The sequence below is a fragment of the Tursiops truncatus genome, chromosome 5 (assembly GCF_011762595.2).
Source record: "Tursiops truncatus isolate mTurTru1 chromosome 5, mTurTru1.mat.Y, whole genome shotgun sequence".
NCBI classification, from domain to species: domain Eukaryota; kingdom Metazoa; phylum Chordata; class Mammalia; order Artiodactyla; family Delphinidae; genus Tursiops; species Tursiops truncatus.
In genome coordinates this window covers 107,410,561-107,435,091 of record NC_047038.1, presented here as the reverse complement: position 1 = coordinate 107,435,091, position 24,531 = coordinate 107,410,561, and the positions used below count along the sequence as shown (strand labels likewise).

At 40.5% G+C, this 24,531-nt stretch overlaps 1 protein-coding gene across 17 annotated transcripts in view; it reads left to right on the top strand.

Annotated features, from left to right (window-relative positions):
- The window catches only part of FHIP1A (FHF complex subunit HOOK interacting protein 1A), a 277,537-nt gene that overhangs the window by 218,826 nt on the left and 34,180 nt on the right, over nucleotides 1-24,531 (top strand). For 15 of the 17 annotated variants that reach the window (XM_073805506.1, XM_073805502.1, XM_073805510.1 and 12 more), the window contains 2 exons: nucleotides 17,084-17,251; nucleotides 22,681-22,760. In XM_073805506.1, the coding sequence (XP_073661607.1) occupies nucleotides 17,084-17,251; nucleotides 22,681-22,760 (248 nt within the window). The remainder of the gene's footprint in view (nucleotides 1-17,083; nucleotides 17,252-22,680; nucleotides 22,761-24,531) is intronic. The other 2 variants (XM_073805511.1, XM_073805507.1) reach the window with 1 other exon arrangement.

Sequence of the window (24,531 nt, the reverse complement as noted above, 5' to 3'; positions counted from 1 at the left end):
AACGGCTAACACAAGTATTTACCCACCCAGGGTAGAAAGTTAGGAACCAAGCTTGGAGCAAGGACAGCCTGGCTTTGCTGGGTGCAGAGAGAGGATGCTGCCCATTGTCCGGGAGGAGCAGAAAGCAGGAGTAGAGACCAGAGGAGGCTGGGTCACCTCACCAGCTCTCTGCTCCTCCTAAGTTCCCAGCAGGTTTTCCCCGTGCAGATTCAATATTTGTTTTATGTTGTAGGGGCCCCAGGACTTCAGTGATCATATTTAAATATCGTATAAAAATGTCAAACAAAATAAGCACAATGTTTTGGTTATTTCTACCACTGTTTCTTTCCATTACATTTTAAATTAAAAACTTATACTTCAGTGTTGGTTCTTATTCATTTAGTAGTTGACAGAAAATTTAACAGGTAAGTAAATATATATATATATATATATATATATATGAAACAGAGTTTTAAACACTGAGTCTTGTCACATTAATGAGTCACAAAGTCAGTTGAGTAGGTCACAGTTAGCACTTCAAAACAGAATAAAATAGAAAATATCAGAGTGCATTGTGTTTAGTAATGGTAAATATCATATATTATTGTAAAATATAATTCTTTTTTTGTTAACATCTTTATTGGAGTATAATTGCTTTACAATGGTGTGCTAGTTTCTGCTTTATAACAAAGTGAATCAGCTATACATAAACATATGTTCCCATATCTCTTCCCTCTTGCGTCTCCCTCCCTCCCATCCTCCCTATCCCACCCCTCTAGGTGGTCACAAAGCACTGAGCTGATCTCCCTGTGCTATGCGGCTGCTTCCCACTAGCTATCTATTTTACATAAAATATAATTCTTATGATGGGTCGTGGTTTGAAAAAGTTTGAAAAAGACAGTTATCATTTTTTGAAGGATTATTTGGAATTGGGTTATGAAATTAGTCTTGATGCTACGTTTCTGCTTTATCATGTGCTGCAAACATTAGTTGGTCTTCTCTTGGTATAGAACATTCTTTTCTATTTTGAGTACCCAGTATATGGGAGTCACTGTTCTAAATGCAGCAGATGAGATCTCTTTAGCAGTTTACTTACAAAGCAAATCATCTTATTTTCAGAGAAGACACTGTATCAGTTTGCATAGGGTTTAACTGTAGATAACAGAAAACTCCCTTTAATAATCTCTTCCTGTTATATCCACCAATTCTGTTTACACCTCTCTGGCCAAGACGTATGCCGCCCCACCTAGATGCAAAGGAAGAAGGGAAATGTAGTTTTTTAGCTCTAAAGTTAGGGTTTATTCCCAAGGAAGAAAGGGAGACTGAGTATCGGGGGACATTTAGAAGTGCCTACCCCAAACCTCAGCATTTCTCACATGTTAACAAAATCTTGTTTCTATTGATGGGCAGCTGGAAGTTTCTGTTATTGTAATGACTGAAAAAGCGCCGGCTGGCCGGGCATAGGCTTGTGCAGATTGTCCACTGCACAGGGATGCCCAGCTAAGCAGGCAGAGGGGGAAACGAAGTGCACCTCCTGCTTGACTGTGGCCTCGCGTGTCCAGGTGGACGTGTCCACCTGCAGCACGGGCACCTTGATCTAATGGGCAGCAGGCACTGCTGCTCTCTGGCAGAGCCGTCTACTTCCAAACTGTGGCCCTGGTGGTGACTCTGCCGGGTGGCGGGGGCCAGTGGGGGGGCGTGGCTTTTACTGCTTCACAGACTTGCACTATACGGGCTGGTTTTGACTCAGAGGCAGGGTGCCAGGTAGTCTACAGGTGACCCTAGATATACCTGGTTCTGCCCCTTTTTCTGGGACAGCTCTTCTTCCCTAGATTTGCTACTTTAAAAATTATAGAAGTTAGTAAGTAGCAAGGATATACTGTAGAGCACAGGAAATTATACCCATTATCTTGTAACAACCTATAATGGAATATATAATCTGCAAAAATACTGAATCAGTATACTGTACACCTGAAACTAACACAATATTGTAAGTCAACTATACTTGAAAAAAAAATCTATAGAAGTTAGGAGACAAACCTGTATTCCTTGTCTTAAACACACACACACACACACACACACACATACACACACACACACACACACACACACACACGGTAAACGTTTTAGCATTTGAGCAGGTCCCAGGTACTGTGAAGCCTCCGCATCTTTGACCTCGCTGTAGTTCTTCACGTCACTTTTCTTCTGTTGCAGGAGAGGAAAATTAGGGCTATAAATTAAGCTTACACTTACTTTTTGATTTGAAATGGAAAATCACACTTCTTTTCTTTTTCAACAAGTGCATGCGGGAGATAATGCAGTACCAAAGGATTCAGTTCTTAAGCATCAGGCTTATGAAAAGATAGGAAGGGTCCCACCTACTCTACACAGAGAAACACAAAAAATAACTCACACAAAACTCCACCTTATCTAAGGCAGCCAGTCGGTATTTGTCTTGGAAACAGATGTGGAGAGGCGAGGGAGAATCTGGTCTGGAAGTTGGTGTAAATCTTTTCTTCTTTCCCTGCACTCTCCTAAGAGACCATTAAAAGTGTATCAGCAACAAATGCCCCGCAAGTTTTTCTTCAAGTAGTTGTAAGAAAACCAAAAAGCAAGGAGAACAGAAAGGAAGCTTACAGTCTGCTTATTTTACCTTCTTGGTATAATTTTCTTTTGTCCCACACTAACTTGGTTAAAAAATTGTGTATTTTATTTTATTTATTCATTTCCTTATTCTGAAAGTGATTTAGTTACATGGCTGGGGAGGTTGACTCAATGGACTCTTCCAGTAAACAGAAGATTACATAATAGCATAGAAAGTTGTCATATGTACACTAACTTCTTTTAAGGGCCTGCTCTCCCATCATTTTTATGTCTGACTTGCATTTTAGGTGAGAGAGAGAAAGAATAATTCTGACAGGATGCCCCTCTGTGTGCCTTACCCTGTGATCGTCCAGTGCCTGACGATGAGCAGGTTTGGGATAACAGAGAAAAACAACTAGAAAGACTAGAATTATTGAATTTGTTGGGGGCAGACACCTGTGTGTTTTCTCAGTCTTCCCTGTGTTGAGGTCTTTCCATCTCTCATGGAAAATTAAGCCGGGAGTGAAATCCGTCCTTCATCGTCAGAACTTGCTTTTGTTATAGTTTTGGTGTCTAGGAAAATTGTCTGTGTATAAAATGCCATCCCCAAATAATACATGGAATGCAGCAGGCAGATTGACTGGGGGGTGGGAGCGGCAGGCATTGGAGGCCACCACCTTATAACTGTTCTCAAATACTTCATTCTAAAGAAGCTGCTTGTTGAGACTGGCCCACGAGCCATTTCCCCTCCACCGCTGGGTTTAGTGTCAGTCTTATCAGAATTCAATAGTATTGTCTTGTTAATCAAGGAGAGAAATTAGGGGGAAGCCCGAGGAAGCATTTCCTTTTTCCCAATGGGTCACTTTTCTCGGTAGCCATAATCAAGAGCTTGGCGTGAGTTTGGCTCCTTATTTTCAGTGAAATGTTATTCACTATAAAAGGAAGATTTCCTTTGCTGTTCACGTATCTTCAAATTAATCTAACTACCTTGCTAATGAAGACATCCTTAACGTGGGCTGTGAAGACCACATTTGTTCTTTTATTAGTAACAGGGCAGCTGATTTCCATCTTAACACATTTATTGATTATCCTTTGGGTCCCTGCTGCTCTACCAAGTGTTTTGAGAATTCACACTGTAGGTCAGACACAGTAAGTTTGCAATCTTAAAGGATGGATGAATGCATTAAGAAAATTGAGAAGGGGAATGGACTCAGTCTAGAAAAGAGGAAGCTGAGAGGTTTAATAAGAATCCTAGAATAGGATGGGAAGTTGAGTTTTGGGAGACAGCATTTCCCTATCACCACTTCTTAACGTGATGGCAGAGTAAGGCACACTTTAAATTATAGCAGCTGGAATCTTCCTGTACACTGAGGCGTGCTTTCTTGATTGCAGAGACCTCCTGAGCTGCGTTGCCAAAGGAAGCTGTGTCATCCCCTGTCTGATTGCCTTTGGTCGGCAACCATCAGACCTCCCTTCTTCTCTAAGCTTGCTTTCCAGGCTTCTGGAGATTCTGTTAACCTACCCCAGGCTCCTTCCAATAAGTTTTCTTTTCTGTGTAGGCCAACTCAGTTCTCCTGAGATGGTGTGGACTCAAAGGGCTGAAACAATATGATGAGAATAGTCCTTAATTACACATTGGTGCTCAAAAACTGATCAGTGATATTGTTGTAGTATTTTTTTAAAACATCTTTATTGGAGTATAATTGCTTTACAATGGTGTGTTGGTTTCTGCTTTATAACAAAGTGAATCAGCTATACATATATCGCCATATCTCCTCCATCTTGCATCTCCCTCTCACCCTCCCTGTCGAACCCCTCTAGGTGGTCACAAAACACTGAGCTGATCTCCCTGTGCTATGCAGCTGCTTCTCACTAGCTATCTGTTTTACATTTGGTAGTATATATAAGTCCATGCCGCTCTCTCACTTCGTCCCAGATTACCCTTGCCCCTCCCTGTGTCCTCAAGTCCATTCTCTACGTCTGCATCTTTATTCCTGTCCTGCCCCTAGGTTCTTCAGAACAATTTTTTTTTTTTTAGATTCCACATATATGTTTTAGCATACAATATTTGTTTTTCTCTTTCTGACTTACTTCACTCTGTATGACAGACTCTAGGTCCATCCACCTCACTACAAAAAACTCAGTTTCATTTCCTTTTATGGCTGAGTAATATTCCACTGTATATATATGCCACATCTTCTTTATCCATTCATCTGTCTATGAACACATAGGTTGCTTCCATGTCCTGGCTATTGTAAATAGAGCTGCAGTGAACATTGTGGTACATGACTCTTTTTGAATTATGGTTTTCTCAGGGTATATGCCCAGTAGTGGGATTGCTGGGTTGCATGGTAGTTCTATTTTTAGTTTTTCAGGAACCTCCATACTGTTCTCGGTAGTGGCTGTATCAGTTGACATTCCCACCAGCAGTGCAAGAGGGTTCCCTTTTCTCCACACCCTCTCCAGCATTTATTGTTTGTAGACTTTTTGATGATGGCCATTCTGACTGGTGTGAGGTGATACCTCATTGTAGTTTTGATTTGCATTTCTCTAATGATTAGTGATATTGAGCATCCTTTCATGTGTTTGTTGGCAATCTGTATATCTTCTCTGGAGAAATGTTGTCTGCCCATTTTTGGATTGGGTTGTTTGTTTTTTTGATATTGAGCTGCATGAGCTGCTTGTAAATTTTGGAGATTAATCCTTTGTCAGTTGCTTCATTTGCAAATATTTTCTCCCATTCTGAGGGTTGTCTTTTCATCTTGTTTATGGTTTCCTTTGCTGTGCAAAAGTTTTTAAGTTTCATTAGGTCCCATTTGTTTATTTTTGTTTTTATTTCCATTTCTCTAGGAGGTAGGTCAAAAAGGATCTTGCTGTGATTTATGTCATAGAATGTTCTGCCTATGTTTTCCTCTAAGAGTTCGATAGTGTCTGGCCTTAAATTTAGGTCTTTAATCCTTTTTTTTTTTTTTTTTTTTGCGATACGCGGGCCTCTCACTGTTGTGGTCTCTCCCGTTGCGGAGCACAGGCTCCAGATGCGCAGGCCCAGCGGCCATGGCTCACGGGCCTAGCCGCTCCACGGCATGTGGGATCCTCCCGGACCGGGACACGAACCCGTGTCCCCTGCATCGGCAGGCAGACTCTCAACCACTGCGCCACCAGGGAAGCCCTTCTTTAAGCCATTTTGTGCTTATTTTCGTGTATGGTGTTCGGGAGTGTTCTAATTTCATTCTTTTACATGTAGCTGTCCAGTTTTCCCAGCACCACTTATTGAAGAGGCTGTCTTTTCTCCGTTGTATATTCTTGCCTCCTTTATCAAAAGTAAGGTGACCATATGTGTGTGGGTTTATCTCTGGGCTTTCTATCCTTTTTATTGATGTATATTTCTGTTTTTGTGCCAGTACCATACTGTCTTGATTACTGTAGCTTTGTAGTATAGTCTGAAGTCAGGGAGCCTGATTCCTCCAGTTCATTTTTCTTTCTTAAGATTGCTTTGGCTATTCAGGGTCTTTTGTGTTACCATACAAATTGTGAAATTTTTTGTTCTAGTTCTGTGAGAAATGCCATCGGTAGTTTGATGGGGATTGCAATCTGTAGATTGCTTTGGGTATTTTAGTCATTTTCACAATGTTGATTCTTCCAATCCAAAAACATGGTGTATATCTCCATCTGTTGGTATCGTCTTTAATTTCTTTCATCAGTGTCTTATAGTTTTCTGCATACAGGTCTTTTGTCTCCTTAGGTAGGTTTATTCTTAGGCATTTTATTCTTTTTGTTGCAGTGATAAATGGGAGCGTTTCCTTAATTTCTCTGTCATATTTTTCATCATTAATATATAGGAATGCAAGAGATTTCTGTGCATTAATTTTGTATCCTGCTGCTTTACCAAATTCATTGTTTACCTCTAGTAGTTTTCTGGTAGCGTCTTTAGGATTCTCTGGGTTTAGTATCATGTCATCTGCAAACAGTGACAGCTTTACTTCTTCTTTTCCAATTTGGATTCCTTTTCTTTCTTTTTCTTCTTCTGATTGCTGTGTGTAAAACTTCCAAAACGATGTTGAATAATAGTGGTGAGGGTGGGCAACCTTGTCTTGTTCCTGATCTTAGTGAAAATGGTTTAAGTTTTTCCCCATTGAGAACGATGTTGGTTGTGGGTTTGTCATATATGGCCTTTATTACGTTGAGGTAAGTTCCCTCTATGCCTACTTTCTGGAGGGTTTTTATCATAATTGGGTGTTGAATTTTGTTGAAAGCTTTTTCTGCATCTATTGAGATGATCATATGGTTTTTCTCCTTCAGTTTGTTAATATGGTGTATCACATTGATTTATTTGTGTATATTGAAGAATCCTTGCATTCCTGGGATAAACCCCATTTGATCATGGTGTATCATCCTTTTAATGTGCTGTTGGATTCTGTTTGCTAGTATTTTGTTGAGCATTTTTGCATCTATGTTTATCAGTGATATTGGCCTGTAGTTTTCTTTCTTTGTGACTTCTTTGTCTGGTTTTGGTATCAGGGTGATGGTGGTCTCATAGAATGAATTTGGAAGTGTTCCTCCCTGTACTATATTTTGGAAGAGTTTGAGAAAGATAGGTGTAAGCTCTTCTCTAAATGTTTGATATAATTCACCTGTGAAGCCGTCTGGTCCTGGGCCTTTGTTTGTTGGATGATTTTTAATCACAGTCTCAATTTCAGTGCTTGTGCTTGGTCTGTTTATATTTTCTGTTTCTTCCTGGTTCAGTCTTGGAAGGTTGTGCTTTTCTAAGAATTGTCTGTTTCTTCCAGGTTCTCCATTTTATTGCCAGAGTTGCTTATAGCAATCTCTCATGATCCTTTGTATTTCTGCAGTGTCAGTTGTTACTTCTCCTTTTTCATTTCTAATTATATTGATTTGAGACTTCTCCCTTTTTTTCTTGATGAGTCTGGCTAATGGTTTATCGATTTTCTTTATCTTCTCAAAGAACCAGCTTTTAGTTTTACTGATTTGCTATTGTTTCCTTCATTTCTTTATCATTTATTTCTGATCTGATCTTTATGATTTCTTTCCTTCTGCTAACTTTGGGGTTTTTTTGTTCTTCTTTCTCTAATTGCTTTAGGTGTAAGGTTAGGTTGTCTGTTTGAGATGTTTCTTGTTTCTTGAGGTAGGATTGTATTGCTATAAACTTCCGTCTTAGAACTGCTTTTGCTCCATCCCATAGGTTTTAGGTCATTGTGTTTTCATTGTCATGTGTTTTTAGGTATTTTTTGATTTCCTCTGTGATTTCTTCAGTGATCTCTTGGTTATTAAGTAGTGTATTGTTTAGCCTCCATGTGTTTGTAGTTTTTACAGATGTTTTTCCTGTAATTGATATCTAGTCTCATAGCGTTGTGGTTGGAAAAGATACTTGATGTGATTTCAATTTTCTTAAATTAACCAAGGCTTGATTTGTGACCCAAGGTATGATCTATCCTGGAGAGTGTTCCATGAGCACTTGAAAAGAAAGTGTATTCTGTTGTTTTTGGATGGGATGTCCTATAAATATCAATTAAGTACATCTTCTTTAGTGTATCATTTAAAGCTTGTGTTTCCTTATTTATTTTCATTTTGGATGGTCTGTCCATTGGTGAAAGTGGGGTGTTAAGGTCCCCTACTATGATTGTGTTACTCTTGATTTCCTCTTTTATGGCTGTTAGAATTTGCCTTATGTATTGAGGTGCTCCTATGTTGGGTGCATAAATATTTACAATTGTTATATCTTCTTCTTGGATTGATCCCTTGACCATTATGTAGTGTCCTTCTTTGTCTCTTGTAATAGTCTTTGTTTTAAAGTGTATTTTGTCTGATATGAGAATTGCTACTCCAGCTTTCTTTTGATTTCCATTTGCATGGAATATCTTTTTCCATCCCCTCACTTTCAGTCTGTATGTGTCCCTAGGTCTGAAGTGGGTCTCTTGTAAACAGCATTTATATGGGTCTTGTTTTTGTATCCATTCGGCCAGTCTGTGTCTTTTGGTTGGAGCATTTAATCCATTTAGATTTAAGGTAATTATCGATATGTATGTTCCTATTCCCATTTTCTTAATTGTTTTGGGTTTGTTATTGCAGGTCTTTTCCTTCTCTTGTGTTTCCTGCCTAGAGAAGTTCCTTTAGCATTTAAGGCTGGTTTGGTGGTGCTGGATTCTCTTAGCTTTTGCTTGTCTGTAAAGGTTTTAATTTCTCTGTTTAATCTGATTGAGATCCTTGCTGGGTAGAGCAATCTTGGTTGTAGGTTTTTCCCTTTCATCTCTTTAAAGATGTCCTGCCACTCCCTTCTGGCTTGGAGAGTTTCTGCTGAAAGATCAGCTATTAACCTTATGGGGATTCCCTTGTATTTTATTTGTTGTTTTTCCCTTGCTGCTTTTAATATTTTTTCTTTGTATTTAATTTTTGATAGTTTCATTAATATGTGTCTTGGCGTGTTTCTCCTTGGATTTATCCTGTATGGAACTCTCTGTGCTTCCTGGACTTGATTAACTATTTCCTTTCCCATATTAGGAAAGTTTTCAACTACAATCTCTTCAAATATTTTCTCAGTCCGTTTCTTTTTCTCTTCTTCTTCTGGGACCCGTATAATTCGAATGTTGGTGTGTTTACTATTATCCCAGAGGTCTCTGAGACTGTCCTCAATTCTTTTCATTCTTTTTTCTTTATTCTGTTCTGCAGTCGTTATTTCCACTCTTTTATCTTCCAGGTCACTTATCCATTCTTCTGCCTCAGTTATTCTGCTATTGATTCCTTCTAGAGAATTTTTAATTTCATTTATTGTGTTGTTCATCATTGTTTGTTTCCTCTTTAGTTCTTCTAGGCCCTTGTTAAATGTTTTTTGTATTTTCTCCATTTCCAAGATTTTGCATCATCTTTACTGTCATTACTTGGAATTCTTTTTCAGGCAGACTGCCTATTTCCTCTTCATTTGTTTGGTCTGGTTGGTTTTTACCTTGCTCCTTCATCTGCTGTGTGTTTGTCTTCTCATTTTGCTTAACTTACTGTGTTTGGGGTCTCCTTTTCGCAGCCTGCAGGTTCGTAGTTCCCTTTGTTTTTGGAAGTCCGCCCCCAGTGGGTAAGATTGGTTCAGTGGGTTGTGTAGGCTTCCTGGTGGAGGGGACTAGTGCCTGTGTTCTGATACTGGATCTTGTCTTTCTCGTGGGCAGAACTGCATCTGGTGGTGTGTTTTGGGGTGTGTGTGACCTTATTATGATTTTAGGCAGCCTGTCTGCTAATCAGTGGGGTTGTGTTCCTGTTTTGCTAGTTGTTTGGCATGGGGTGTCCAGCACTGTAGCTTGCTGGTCGTTGAGTGGAGCTGGGTCTTAGTGTTGAGATGGAAATCTCTGGGAGAGCTTTCGCTGTTTGATATTACGTGGAGCTGGGAGGTGTCTGGTGGACCAATGTCCTGAACTCGGCTCTCCCACCTGAGAAGTTCAGGCCTGACATCTGGCGGGAGCACCAAGACCCTGTCAGCCACATGGCTCACAAGAAAAGGGAGAGGAAAAAGAAAGAAAAATAAAATAAAACAAAGTTATTAAAATAAAAAATAATTATTAAAAATAAAAAATTAAAAAGTAATAAAAAAAAGAAGAGCAAGCAAACCAAAAAACAAATCCACCAATGACAACAAGCGCTAAAAACTATACTAAAAAACCCCCAAAAAACGGACAGACAGAACCATAGGACAAATAAAAACAAAGCTATACAGACAAAATCACACGAAGAAGCATACACATACACACTCACAAAAAGAGAAAAAGGAAAAAAATATATGTCGTAGCTCCCGAAGTCCACCACCTCAATTTTGGACTGATTTGTTGTCTATTCAGGTATTCCACAGAAGCAGGGTACATCAAGGTGATTGTGGAGATTTAATCCGCTGCTCCTGAGGCTGCTGGGAGAGATTTCCCTTTCTCTTCTTTGTTTGCACAGCTCCTGGGGTTCAGCTTTGGATTGGCCCCACCTCTGCGTGTAGGTCACCAGAGGGCGTCTGTTCTTTGCTCAGACAGGACGGGGTTAAAGGAGCAGCTGATTCGGGGGCTCTGGCTCACTCAGGCCGGCGGGAGGGAGGGGTACGGATGCAGGACGAGCCTGCAGCGGCAGAGGCCGGCGTGACATTGCAACAGCCTGAGGCGCACCATGTGTTCTCTCCGGGGAGTTGTCCCTGGATCACGGGACCCTGGCAGTGGTGGGCTGCACAGGCTCCCGGGAGGGAAGGTGTGGATAGTGACCTGTGCTCACACACAGGCTTCTTGGTGGCTGCAGCAGCAGCCTTAGCATCTCACGCCCATCTCTGGAGCTCGTTTAGGCGGTGCTCTTAATCCCCTCTCCTTGCACCCCCTCTCATTGCCCCCGAAACAATGCTCTCCTGCCTCTTCGGCAGCTCCAGACTTTTTCCCCGGACTCCCTCCCAGCTAGCCGTGGCGCACTAACCCCTTCAGGCTGTGTTCACGCAGCCAACCCCAGTCCTCTCCCTGGGATCTGACCTCCCAAGCCGGAGCCTCAGCTCCCAGCCCCGCCCGCCCCGGCTGGTGAGCAGACAAGCCTCTCGGGCTGGTGAGTGCCGGTCGGCAGCGATCCTCTGCGCGGGAATCTCTGCGCTTTGCCCCCCGCACCCCTGTTGCTGCGCTCTCCTCCACGGCTCCGAAGCTCCCCACTCCGCCACCCGTAGTCTCCGCCCGCGAAGGGGCTTCCTAGTGTGTGGAAACCTTTCCTCCTTCACAGCTCCCTCCCACTGGTGCGGTCCCGTCCCTATTCTTTTGTCTCTGTTTTTTCTTTTGCCCTACCCAGGTATGTGGGGAGTTTCTTGCCTTTTGGGAGGTCTGAGGTCTTCTGCCAGTGTTCAGTAGGTGTTCTGTAGGAGTTGTTCCATGTGTAGATGTATTTCTGATGTATTTGTGGGGAGGAGGGTGATCTCCACGTCTTACTCTTCCGCCTTGTTGTCTTTGTAGTTCTTTGTATTGCAACTAAGAAGAATCTTTCTGGAACAATTAGTAACAGGAACAATTAGTAACAGGAAAGGGATGGATCAAATGATCTTTGGAATACTCTTCAGATCTCTGCTTCTAAGCTAAAATATATTTTTTTATTTTATTTTAAAATATATTTAGTTTGTTATTTCTGACCTGAAAGCCATGCTATGAAATACCTTTCTTAGTGATATTTGGAATATTTCAATAACAAAATTCTATTGGATGTGGTTCAAATATAACGGATCATGTATTGAATTATACTCTGATAGGTTACATTATAATGAAGTAGTAGGATACAGATTATACACACATAGAATAGGAAAAGAAAGGCTCTAGAAATAATTTGTTGACTTCTCCAGGGAGAGGTTTATCATACCTAAGAGCTCCCAGCCTCCACCCGCCCCGGTGGAGATTAGTCCCTATCATAGGTAGTCAATCAATTAATATTTAATTGATTTAATTAATGATTATGTTTAATGTATTACAGATACATTGAGGAAATGCTGGGGAAAAGAGGCAGAGACTGGCTTTATTTTTAACATCTTTTCCTAAAGCTATATTGCTGAAGTCGTTGTAGCCATCACTGTAATCTCCTCCTTCCTCAGGTGTTTTAGGAATGAATAGCCACACTTATGGATTTTGGATGTTATGTCCACTCATGGCCCCCTGCCTGCCTCTGGCAGTGGGGTCAATGCAGTGAGTGCCTGCAGGTCGAGAAGCAGAAGGAGCCAGGCAGGAGGGAGCCTCAGTCATCAACTGCAGACTCTTTTCAGACTTGGAATCATTGAATGTTTTCTGTCCTGAATTTGACTGAAACAGTGGGGCCGCTCCCTGAGAACCAGGGTGACTGTCTTCCCTCTGTTCCTGAATGTTCCTTGTGCTCTGTATCCTTGGAGGGAAGGAGATGCATGGGAAGAGCCCATCCAGCTGCCGCCCTTGACAGCACTTGGGTGGACATGCCTCCTGCCTGTCTGTTAGCTTGTCTTTCTCCAGCAGCAGCAGGAAGGGTCTTAGCCTGTGTTCCCCTGTTTCATGCAATCCAGCCTCATCTTTCCTTCCCTGCTGCTGCTTTCAGTGGGCAGAGGACCCCTGGTCTCCTTGTTTCCTGCTCTCTGGGTGGAGCCGCTGGGGCTGAGGGCTCACAGAGGACCCAGAGGAACCCTAGCTTGTCTAGTTTTCTCCTCTACACCAAAGGACTAGCCAAGGAAGGGTGGCTTCTAACTTGGAGAGGGTGCTACAGTCACCTGATCCCACTGGCTGACACCTCCCTGGGCGACAGAAGGTAGGACCCATCTGTTTGTCCCAGTGTGACTAGATATCACACACACACATGCACACACACACACACACACACACACCCAATTAGCAGGTGGGAAATATATTTTTCAGGACAGACAATAAACCTGCCATTACAGCGAGGATTCTGGTGCTAATTTAGATGCAAATGGAATTGCCCAACTGGAGCTGATTACAGAAAGGTCAAGATGTCTATATGCTCAGTTTCCCTCCTGCGCTGTGCATTAAGTGGGCATGACGGCTGGGCTTGGTTCTAGCCTTCACTTTTGAGAGAGTTTTGACTTTGTAGAAGTGGAATGTGACGCACAGTGTCAACTCCTCCCTTCCCACTCACCCCCTTTTTTCAAAGAAAACAAAACCTCTATTTTGTCCATTTCTGGCAAACTTGAAATTTTCATTAAAAAATAAAAATGCACTGTTGGAGCTCTTAGGCTTGAATAAAAAGGAGTAGACTGACTGTAAATTCTGTTCAGAGAACCGATCTCAACTGTACATGCACTTCACCCAGATTCAGGCCATGCTGGGTGATGGCCTGGAGTAGAAGGAACTGGTAGGGAAAGGATGGCAGAAAGGACTGTGAATTTGTTGGGTTACTGCAGTACTACTTCAGTGGTTTTCAGATAGTTTTGACTGTAACTCATGGCCAGAAATTTATTTTATACATTTGCATGTGTGTGTATTTTTTTATTGAACATGTAAGAAGTCACATACATAATATATTGTATTACATATAGTTTGAAGAAAATATGTATACCAAAGTTTCACAAAACAGTAGTTACTCATGCTACGTGCAGTGTACTCTAATATTTTCCATTTGAATCTGGTCTAAACCATGAGTGGACCAATACATTGATTTTACTACCCACTTTTAGGTCTCAAACTGTTGTTTGAAAAACACCAGTTTAAGGGATTGGTAAAGGGCACTTGGCATGAAGGAGGGCTCAGGTAAGAGCTGGTGGAGGTGGAGAAGGTGGCCAGGAAAGAGATTTCAAAGAATAGACTAAACTGGACTGGAGAGCAGTAAAATTAAGTACCTGAGTCAGAGCTCCATTCTAGACCTTGGGCTGACAAGGAAGCATGTGAAAGTGCCTAAACAGATATCCTGTTTGGGTTCATGGTTGTACCTCTCTTGTCAAGGATAATTATTTGTTTGTGGGAACCGAGTTTTCCTTAGGTCATTGCCGCCATTGCGGTCTGCCTTTAAGAAGAAAGAACGTTCCTAAGCTTTAGCATTCTTAAGCTTTATTATTGCATATTATGTGGTAGAACCTCGTTTACCGTTTCTAGTAGAATTTCTATGTAAATTCATAGCTACCTGCAGTTCTTTATAGAACAGGTCAATAAATACTGACAGTCAGCCATAAGGCAGAAGGTCCTCCTTACATCAACAGCCAATTGTCCTTCCTAATTGGACCACGAGGAGGAGGTTGCTCTCCCGTTTTGCTGGTACTTGCTCTTTGGGGCGTCAGGGGAACCTGAGTTTTACAGTCTTCCCAGCAGAGCCGCCTTCCCATGGTGGTTCATCGTTAGCTTTCAAGTGATCACACTTAGGCTCTAGTCTCTTTCTCACTAAGGAGGTTACCTATTTGGAGGATTAGAGGAAGTTTCTGAGAAGTAAGGTAATGGGGCAGGAGAAGATTTTCTGGGATAAAAGGCTTCTAAGGGCTCTGAGAATATGGAGGAGGGAAGAGATGGATAGAGAATGGAACCAGATTTTCTTGGTTGGGGTATTAGTTTAAGATGAGTGTGACCTCAATTTATAAAGACTTTGCAACTTGATGCTTAATAGAATTGGGCTTTTAATATTTATAGCCTGTTATGTAAATGCCGCCCCCCCAAGTGCTTTCTTAAATCCTCTTAGCTTATAAATGACAGCTTGGATTTCTTAAAAGAAAAAAATCTTTTCATTTATCCAGCTTAAGAGTAGTAAACAATAGATGCTTAATTCCCTTCTTTCATGCCTGGCCCTGAAGACTGAGATTTAGATTCTAAAGAGTTTATTGCTGTGCTTTTGAGCTTATTACGATCATGCGTAACTTAAGGGGGGAAAAACTCATGCCGCATTACTGATGCAGAGGCAGCTCCTGGAATTCTGTGTGACGTGTCAGCTTAGCAGCACTCCATAGGTAAGTTGAAAAAACAGTATTGCAGGAACTACATGCAAGGCCCCTTTGGAATGATTAGTGCTAGTTTTTTTCTAGTGATCAAGATTGTTAGGGAATTAGATTTTTGCCTAAAGACTTTCCCCCTTAGCTATACTGGTGACATCAGTTATTCTATAGGTCTTTATAAAGAAATATCCCCACTCACTGGGGCCTTCAGATCTCATGCAGAGAAGAGGGAGGAATTAAAAACTTAAGCTCAACTCTGACAGATGTAAATTGCTAGGTCCTTGGGGATTGTCATTTGTTCAGGAAACGCTTATTAAGTACCTTCTATGCGCTAGGCTCTTTGCATTGTGCTGGAGTAATAAAGAAAAAGTCACAGCTTGCGTCCCAGGACAGTATTACAAGTGCCGTGAGCCTGGGACTAGCGAACATGGGAAAACACAAGATAGGAGCAGTTTGTTTCAGAAGCAGGGCAGCCCACTTGAAGCACTCTTCTCGAGGTAATTTATCTGCCATGCGGTTGATGCTTACCTATTTGCTTTGCTATATTTGGGCCACGGAGAGCCCTTTACCGTTGGCCAGATGACACAGGGATGTGTTGAGTGTTCGAGGGCTCACAGGATTGGCTCTGAGCTGGGGAGCGAAGGGCTCGACGCAGTGCTCGGGCCGCTCACGGTACTGCCGGGTGAGCTGTCCATAGATTCTGAGAGTGGATTCAGATGTCCTATAGGGGCCGTGCTTAGAATAAAGAAAACAGACAGAAGTGGTTTGGTAATATCTTATCTATTTGAATGCATCTATCTAGAACATCCCTAAGAACCAAGAAATTCGTAAAAGTAATTTAAGCCTTTTTGCACAGATGCATCCACACAAGGCCTATCTACACTTATATAGCAGGTCTGGAGATGTGGTTTCTAAACCGATTTGTGGATTTTGAAGGCAGAAAAGGAGAAGAGGAATGGATTTTTAAAGGAATGGCCCAGTAACAGTATGATAAAGTGACAGTTAATGCTTTTAAAGGGAGGAAGAAAGAAGATGGAATACTGGAAAAGAAAAGATATAATCACTCAAAAATTATCACCATCTGTTTCATTTAGCATCAGGTGCAGTAGACTCATGGCAGGGGAGATTTCTAAGCTTTTTAGGGTGTAAGGTTGGAATCTGAAATTTTGAACTGTTTCCCTGGTGATTTTCACGTACCCCTGTTTGAGTCTTTCTATATTACAGATGGCAAGGCAATTGATGACCCCTATGCTGCTTTTAGGAGGACGAAGAAACGTATATTAGCTCTTAAAATATTCCCAATAAACATGTATAAAATTAAAATTTTGATGCTTTAAGGATCAAATCCTCAGCTCCTTGAAAAACTTGACTGTTCAGAGGGTTCTGTTTCCTGAAAGATCAATGTTTTACTACGTGGGAAAATCACACCACATAGAAAATAGTAATCTGTATTATTAAAAAAAGTCACAGTTACTTCATAAGCAGTAAACTCTTATAGCACTTTATAAATAATACTTATATATATATATTATTCAGTTATAAAAATTTGGCTTACAACTTTCCAGAAACATATCTGAACATCTTGTGTTCAGCAGCATTTTGTGTCTGGACCTCTCATTTGCTATTTATTATATTATTATTTTGTTTGCTAGAGCATATATATAACCCAACTTCCTAGACAGAAAATATGTTCTTATGTTCCTAGCTCCTGTACATAGCAGGTCCCAATAAAGGTTTATTGAATGACTAATAATGAAACAAGTTGTACTGAGCTTTATAATTAATCCCTTACTGACCATGGAAATACTTTCTGTTATCTTTTTTTCTCCTTTGTGATTACCCACTAAAATCTTGATGGTGTTCGAACTGCATCTGGTAATTAGAGTCGTTGGAACACTTGAATTGCTTCTTTCTGCCTTTGCTTTTCCCTTACTGAATTAAAGGGCGGAAGCAGCATGAGGTTTTATGGAATGTGAATAGGTTATGGGCTTCAGATGAAGCTCTGAAGTGTGTTCTTGTGGCAGGTGTGTTCTTGTCTTGATGGGTTCACTGCGGTGAGGCTGGGGGCCATTGAGGAGGCATGTATCAGAGCATTGAGGGGATGCTCACCTGTGCTCACTCTGTCATTGGTCCCAGGTGACTGTGGAGGAGGTCATGACCACAACTGCATATCTGGACCTTTTTCTGCGTAGCATCTCTGAGCCAGCACTACTTGAGATCTTCCTCCGTTTTATCCTGTTGCACCAGCATGAGAACGTCCACATCCTAGATACTCTCACGAGCCGAATCAACACCCCATTTCGGGTAAGGAAGGCCCCAGAGGAAGGGAATTTATAGCTCAAGAGAGATTTCAGGAGAGTTTGTTTTTGGAATAAAATTATGAATATTCTGTTTTCTTGCAGCCATTACTTTTCTATTTGGGAAGAGATGAACTAGATAATTTGTTTTGCTATCAGGAGCCCTTCTGTCAGGGAGGTGGGAGTTACTGCCTTTCATAGGACAATTTTTCTCAATTTGTCTGGGTTGGCACTTTCTTCTGTAGAACCAGCAGAATGTGCTTCTGAGGAGACAAGGTACAGGGGAACATATGGGCTTAATTAAGTTCAGGTAAAGCCAGGGAACCAAAGTGTATCAAGTCTGGGTATTTAGAGATCATATTTCTGTCCATAAGTGTTTTGAAATGCACGTCTGGGCAGTTGTGAATTTAGGTAGTCATTCTTTAGTTTGGTGCTCTGATTAACTTTGAAAATCCTCTTATACCATTAATGTAATCCTTTGCAACCCTCTCTCCAAAGGCTGTCTATTTAAGTGCAATTATTGTTTTAAAAGCAAAGGTATATTTGAAGAAAATGAACACACTAATTTGTAAAGATACATGCATTCTAATGTTCATAGCAGCATTATTTACAATAGCGAGGATATGGAAGCAACCTAAGTGTCCATCAACAGATGAATGGTTAAAGGTGTGGTATAAATATACAATGGAATATTACTCAGCCATAGAAAAAATGAAATTCTGCTATTTGCAACAGCATGGGTGGAACTAGAGGGCATTATACTGAGTGAAATAAGTCAGACAGAGAAGGACAAATATTGTGTGTTATCACTTACATGTGGAATCTAAGAAATAAAACAACTGAATGAATTTAACAAAACAGAAACAGATGTAGAGGACAAGCTGGTGGTTACCAGTGGGGAGAGGAAAGGGGAGGGGCAAGATAGAGGTAGGAGATTAAGAGGTACAAACTACTATTTATGAAATAAATAAGCTACAAGGATACATTGTACAGCACAGGGAATATAGCCAATATTTTATAACTTTAAATGGAGTATAATCTATAAAAATATTGAATCACTATGTTGTACACTTGAAACTAATATAATATTGTAAATCAACTATACTTCAGAAAAAAGCTTCATTAAAAATGCAAAAAAGGTAAAGGAATAATTAACAGTGTTATTGTTTGTAACATATGTAGATGTAATGTGTATAACAGTAATAGCACAAAGGGAGGTAAGAAGGAATAGAGCTATATAAGAGTAACATTTCTGTATTTCACTAAAATTAATTTAGTATAAATCTGAAGTAGGGTCTGATAAATTAAGATGTATATGGTAAGGTCTAGAGCAACCACTAGTAACTCAAAAAAATAGTAAAAAAATCATTAAAGGAATTAAAATGTTACTATGGGGGAAATATTCACTTAATGTAAAAGAAGACAGTAAAATAGGAATAGAGGAACAAAAAGACATCAGACATATAGAAAATAAAAAGTAAAAGGGCAGATATAAATCCAACTATAATGATAATATTAAATGTGAATAGATTAAAAATTCAGTCAAAAGGCAGAGATTGTCAGACTAGATAAAAAACAAGATCCAACTATTTGCTGCCAACTGGAGATACATTTTAGATTCAAAGATAACAGTAGATTGAAAGTTAACGGATAGAAAAAATAGGTTACACAAACAGCAACCAAAACAAAGCTGGAGTGGCTATACTAATAGCCACAAATTAGACTTTAAAACAAGAAATGTTACTAGAGAGAAAGAGGGACATTTTATAATGATAAAGGGTCAATCCCTTGGAAAGATACAACAATTATAAATATATATGCATCTAAAAACAGAGTCCCAAAATTTATGAAGCAAAAACTGGTGGAATTTAAGGGAGAAATAGAAGATACAACAATAGTTGTGGGATATTTCAACACCTTACTTTTTTATAATAGAACAAGTAGGCAGAAGATGAATAAGGAAATAGGAGACTTGAACAATGCTATAAACCAACTAGACCTAGCGCAGTCATCTATAGAACACTCCACCCAACAGCAGCAGAATGTACATTCTCTTCAAGTGCACATGGAATGAACACTGTCCAAGATGGACCATGTGATAATCACTTTCAATGAATTTAAAGCGATTGAAATTATACCAGGTATGTTCCCTGGCCACAATGGATTGAAATTAAAATTTATTGACAGAAAGAAAATTCACAAATATGTGGAAATTAAACAGTACTCCTAAGTAACCAGTGGGTCAAAGAAGAAATCACAAGGGAAATGGGAGTGTACTTTGAGATAAATGAGAATGAAGATACAACATACCAAAACTTACGGGATGCAGTATAACACTGCCAAGAAGGAAATATATAGCTATAAACACCTACGTTAAAAAAGAAGAAAAATCTCAAATCAGTAACCTAACCTTCTACTTTAAGACACTGGAAAAAGAAGAGCAAACTCAAACCAAGCAGGAGGAAGGAAATAATAAGGATTAGAGCAGAAATTAAGGAAATGAAGACTAGAAAAACAACAAAATCAATAGAAAATCACCAAAAGCAAAAGTTGGTTCTTTGACCCTCTTACACTGTTGATGGGAATGTAAATTGGTGCAGCCACTGTGGAAAATACTATGGAGGTTTCTCAAGAAAACTAAAGATAGAACTATCATATGACCCAGCAATTCTACTCCTGAGTATATATTCGAAAAAAACAGAAACACTAATTCGAAAAGATACATGCACTCCAATGTTCATAGCAGCATTATTTACATTTGCCAAGGTATGGAAGCAACCAAAGTATCCACCGACAGATGAATGTTTAAAGAAGATGTGGTATATATATATTCAATGGAATACTAGTCAGCCATAAAAAGGGATGAAATTTTGCCATTTGCAAAATTTGGATGGACTTAGAGGGCATTATGCTAAGTGAAATAAGTCAGACAGAGAAAGACAAATACTGTCTTAATATTACTTATATGGGGAATCTAGAAAATACAACAAACTAGTGAATAAAACAAAAAAGAAGCAGACTCACAGATATAGAGAACAAACGTGGTTACCAGTGGGGAGAGGGAAGGAAGGAAGGGCAATATAGGGTTAGGGGGGAAAAGGGATATTATGGGATTATATGGAATCAATGTGTGTGAATCTTTTGAAAATTATAAAGTACTGTAGAATTTAAAGAATCTTTCATTCAATAAAAACAAACCAAAAAACCTCATAAAAAAGTTGGTTCTTTGAAAAAGTTGACAAAATTGACAAACTTTTAGACTACTAAGAAAAAAAGTGAGAAGAGTCAAATTAGTAAAATCTAGAATGAAAGAGGGGGTATTACTGTTTGTTGACCTTATAGAACTAAAAAGGATTATATCCATTGTACCCATGGGAAGACTTGGACCAGACATAGAGAACTACTATTGCAGCCTCTGCCCAGTGGAATGATGCCTTGTCAGAGTTTATAATGAGATACACTATTCATACAGAGCAAAACTGTATAAAGCCTAAATATACAGTTTAATTGTAAAGAAAACACCATGTCATCATCATTCAGGGGAGAATGAAACATTGCCAACACCTCATAAGCCCCTCGGTAGCCCTCTCTGATTACAACCCTCTCCCTCTCCTGCAGAAATAACCATGATTCTGATTTTTGTAATAAATATGCCTTCTCTTTTCTTCATAGTTAATGACATCTGTATGCATTGATAAAAAATGTAGTTAATAAATAAATAAATAGGATTATAAGGGAATACTGTGAACAACTGCATGCCAAAATATTGGATACATTAGGTGAAACAGGCAAATTCTAGAAAGACAGAAACTTCTTTTTTTTTTTCATAGTTACTAAAATTTTACTCTTTTTTTTACATCTTTATTGGAGTATAATTGCTTTACTATGGTGTGTTAGTTTCCGCTTTACAACAAAGTGTATCAGTTATACATATACATATGTTCCCATATCTCTTCCCTCTTGTGTCTCCCTCCCTCCCACCCTCCCCATCCCACCCCTCCAGGCGGTCACAAAGCACTGAGCTGATCTCCCTGTGCTATGCGGCTGCTTCCCACTAGCTATCTACCTTACGTTTGGTAGTGTATATATGTCCATGCCTCTCTCTCACTTTGTCACAGCTTACCCTTCCCCCTCCCCATATCCTCAAGTCCATTCTCTAGTAGGTCTGTGTCTTTATTCCTGCGAAAGACACAAACTTCTGAAACTGATTCAAGAAGAAATCTAAAATCTGTAAAAAAGTAAAAACTTTTGTGTTTCAAAGGACACCATTAAGAAATTGAAAAAACAGCTGACAAAAATAAGAAGAAATCTTTGCAAATCATGTGTCTGAAAAGATACTTGTATGTAGAATAATGAACTCCCTGGACTCAGTAATAAAAAGACAGATACAGGGTGCTGAGCACCCTTGACAGTGATTTGCCCAGGTTACTATGGCAACATATAGAGAGGACTCGGACTGGGGAAAGCGGGTGTTGAGTGGTAATCCTGGGAGAAAGAGAAGAAAGATTTCCTAGGAGAGGTGATGCCTACAGTCAGTCTTTGAGAATAAGTAGGGTTATCCTGCAGAGGAGACAGAGGAAGACATTCCAGGCAGAGAAACAGCATGTGCAAAGGCGTGGAAGGAACGGAATGAAGTATTTGCTTCTTCCTAACTGTAAGGTGTGACCTGTCCTGAGCACAAGAGATGTTTTGGGGCACGCCAAGTACAGCTCTTTCTCTACAACACCGTTACGGATTTCATTGACCAGCTTGTAAACCTGTCCTGCCTAGAACACAGGCTCGCCCTTATTCTCCTGTACAAAGAATGAGAGCCTAAATTACTTAAGTGGCCTGGTGGAGCAGCAAAAGCTTACTCCCAAAAGGCATGGTGATTTTATAATGCACCTTTGGGAACCTTCTCTGTTGGACAGTTTATCTTTCCTTTTTGGAAATCAGAGACTGCAAGAAATCTTGTTTTTTAATGAACATCCTAGGAAAGTATATCGTCATCCCTCAGCACTATGGGAAGTGGAACCCGGGAGAATGTTTGCCCAAAGCCAAGAGATAAGGCAAGAAGAGCTGAGGCTTAGGGCTGAGGACTCTGGAGAGAGAGAGATGGCTGGGGTATATGCAATTTTCTGTTAGCCCTGTCTTGCAAATAACCAGTGTCGTATTTGAAAATAACTAGGAAAACAAATGACATAAGTAGGAGATGGTGTGTGTGTGTGTGTGTGTGTGTGTATTGGGGAGTTGTAGGGAACATATTTATCTGGATCTTTACAAGTTGGAAATATGAGCACAGGCATTTTATTAGGAGGGTAATTCTACATTTTTCTTAATCAAAACTGCTAAAAAAAAAAAAGGTCATTTTATTTTGTAATTCTGATTTATTTACCATCTGTGTGAAGTAGAGCTGTCCTTCCAATATCTGAAAGAGATATTTTTCTTGCTTCCCAGCTTTGTGTGGTGTCCCTGGCATTATTTAGAACTCTCATCGGTTTACATTGTGAAGATGTGATGTTACAACTAATTCTAAGGTGAGTTGCCATCTTTTGTTCCCTTTAAAGGAAAGCTCTACACTATCGCTATTACATTTTTCTTTGGTAATGTAAGTGAAGTAAGGGCCATGCTTCTAAGAAAGAAAATCATCGAGCAAATCAATTTAATTTCTGCATTATTTCCCAAGGTTAATTTTCGTTTTACTGTTAACAGTTTTTAGGGGGCCAAATGCGTTATATTATACATGTGCTCCTGGAAAGAATACGTAGAATGTTTGGAAACTTTCAGAAGTATTATGAACGCTCTTCTCGTCCGTAGCTGCATGTCTTTCTCCTGAAGTACATTTTTAGGGGACTCGTTTTTGAAAACAGCTTTTCTAAATATTAAATGCTGTTGATGTATAATTTCTATGACCCTTGCTTTAGAAATGGTACAGTGCTCACTGTCTGACCTGTGAGTATGTTTCAATTAAATTCAGTAAATATTTAATGAGTACTTTCTGTGTACAATTCAGAAGGGAATAAGGCATGGAGGGGACGAACTGAAAAGGACATACATGTATACAAGGCAGAAAAGGTATGTCCTTCAGACGTCCAGGTGGGAAAGGTTTCATGAAGGGACTGGTATCTGAAGACAGGCCTCAGAGTCTAAGTGCTGTTAAGACGACATTAGTTTGGTCGTTTGGCAGGAAACTCAGGAACACCCAATCCTGCCTTGCCCCTGCCTCTGCTTCTCAGGGTCCCTGAGAGAAACATCTCCTTTTGTGAAGGAAAAGAGTTGGTGAGGGCTTGTGCTCCCTCACTCCCCTCTGGTGGTGTGGAAGCAAAAAGGAAAGAGCCAACCAGGTCCTTGGACAGGCCCTCCACCTCCTCATTCCTTAGACCCTGTTTCTGACCGAGGCTCCTCGGGCAGAAGAAGGGCAGAAGGAGCTGAGAGCAGCGCAAGAGGGAGGAGACCTGGGCTGCCCCAGGTCCCCACTGGGGTTTTAGACATGACGTGAGCAGAATTACTGAGGAGTTGGCATCCCAAGTGGATGTCCAGCATTCCCACAGAAGTGACTGTGGAAAAGTAAGGGGGTGGTGACATGCGATCTTGGGAACAGCGGCAGAGACATCCCCCAGGATCTCGTGAGAAACACACGTTCTTGGCCATCTTCCAGATGTGCTGAATCAGAAACTGTGGTGGTGGGTGGGGCCCGGCAGGCTGTGCTTTAAACAAACTCTCCAGCGGATTCTGATGCGAGGCTAAGTTTGAGAACCACTGGAAGGCTGCAGTGTAGACGTGGTGTCCTGCAAAAGGGAGCGATGCAGATACCACAGGGGGCTGGTGGGTGGAACGACGGTGGCCTTACGGAGTCACTCTTTTATGGGAGAATATCACCTATTAATTTTTTTAGTTTAAAGAGAGCTTTTGGACTTTTTAGGGGTTTAGATCAGGTCATCAGTAACTAATCTTAGGGCATTAGCAAAGAATAAATCCGCTCATAAAGAAACACCCTGGGGAGACCGGGAGAGCATTAGCTATCTGTCCTAAAAGGATTACATTTGCTTCCCATCAAGTCTCTACTGATGTGACAGTGCATTAGCAGGCCTGAATGAAATCCATCAGAGCAACTCATTATAGCCTTTTTTACTGCCCAAAACCAGACTTTGCCTCCAACAAGCGTAAATCCTGATTATATTTAAATGTTAGATTCTTGAATGCTGCTTCTTTGATGGCATGGAAAGCAGCTGTCTTTTGCAGTGGACCTGGAAGCCTGGCCCGGCGTCCCAGCTCTGGGTCACCAGGGGAGGCTGAGCCCAGGGGGCA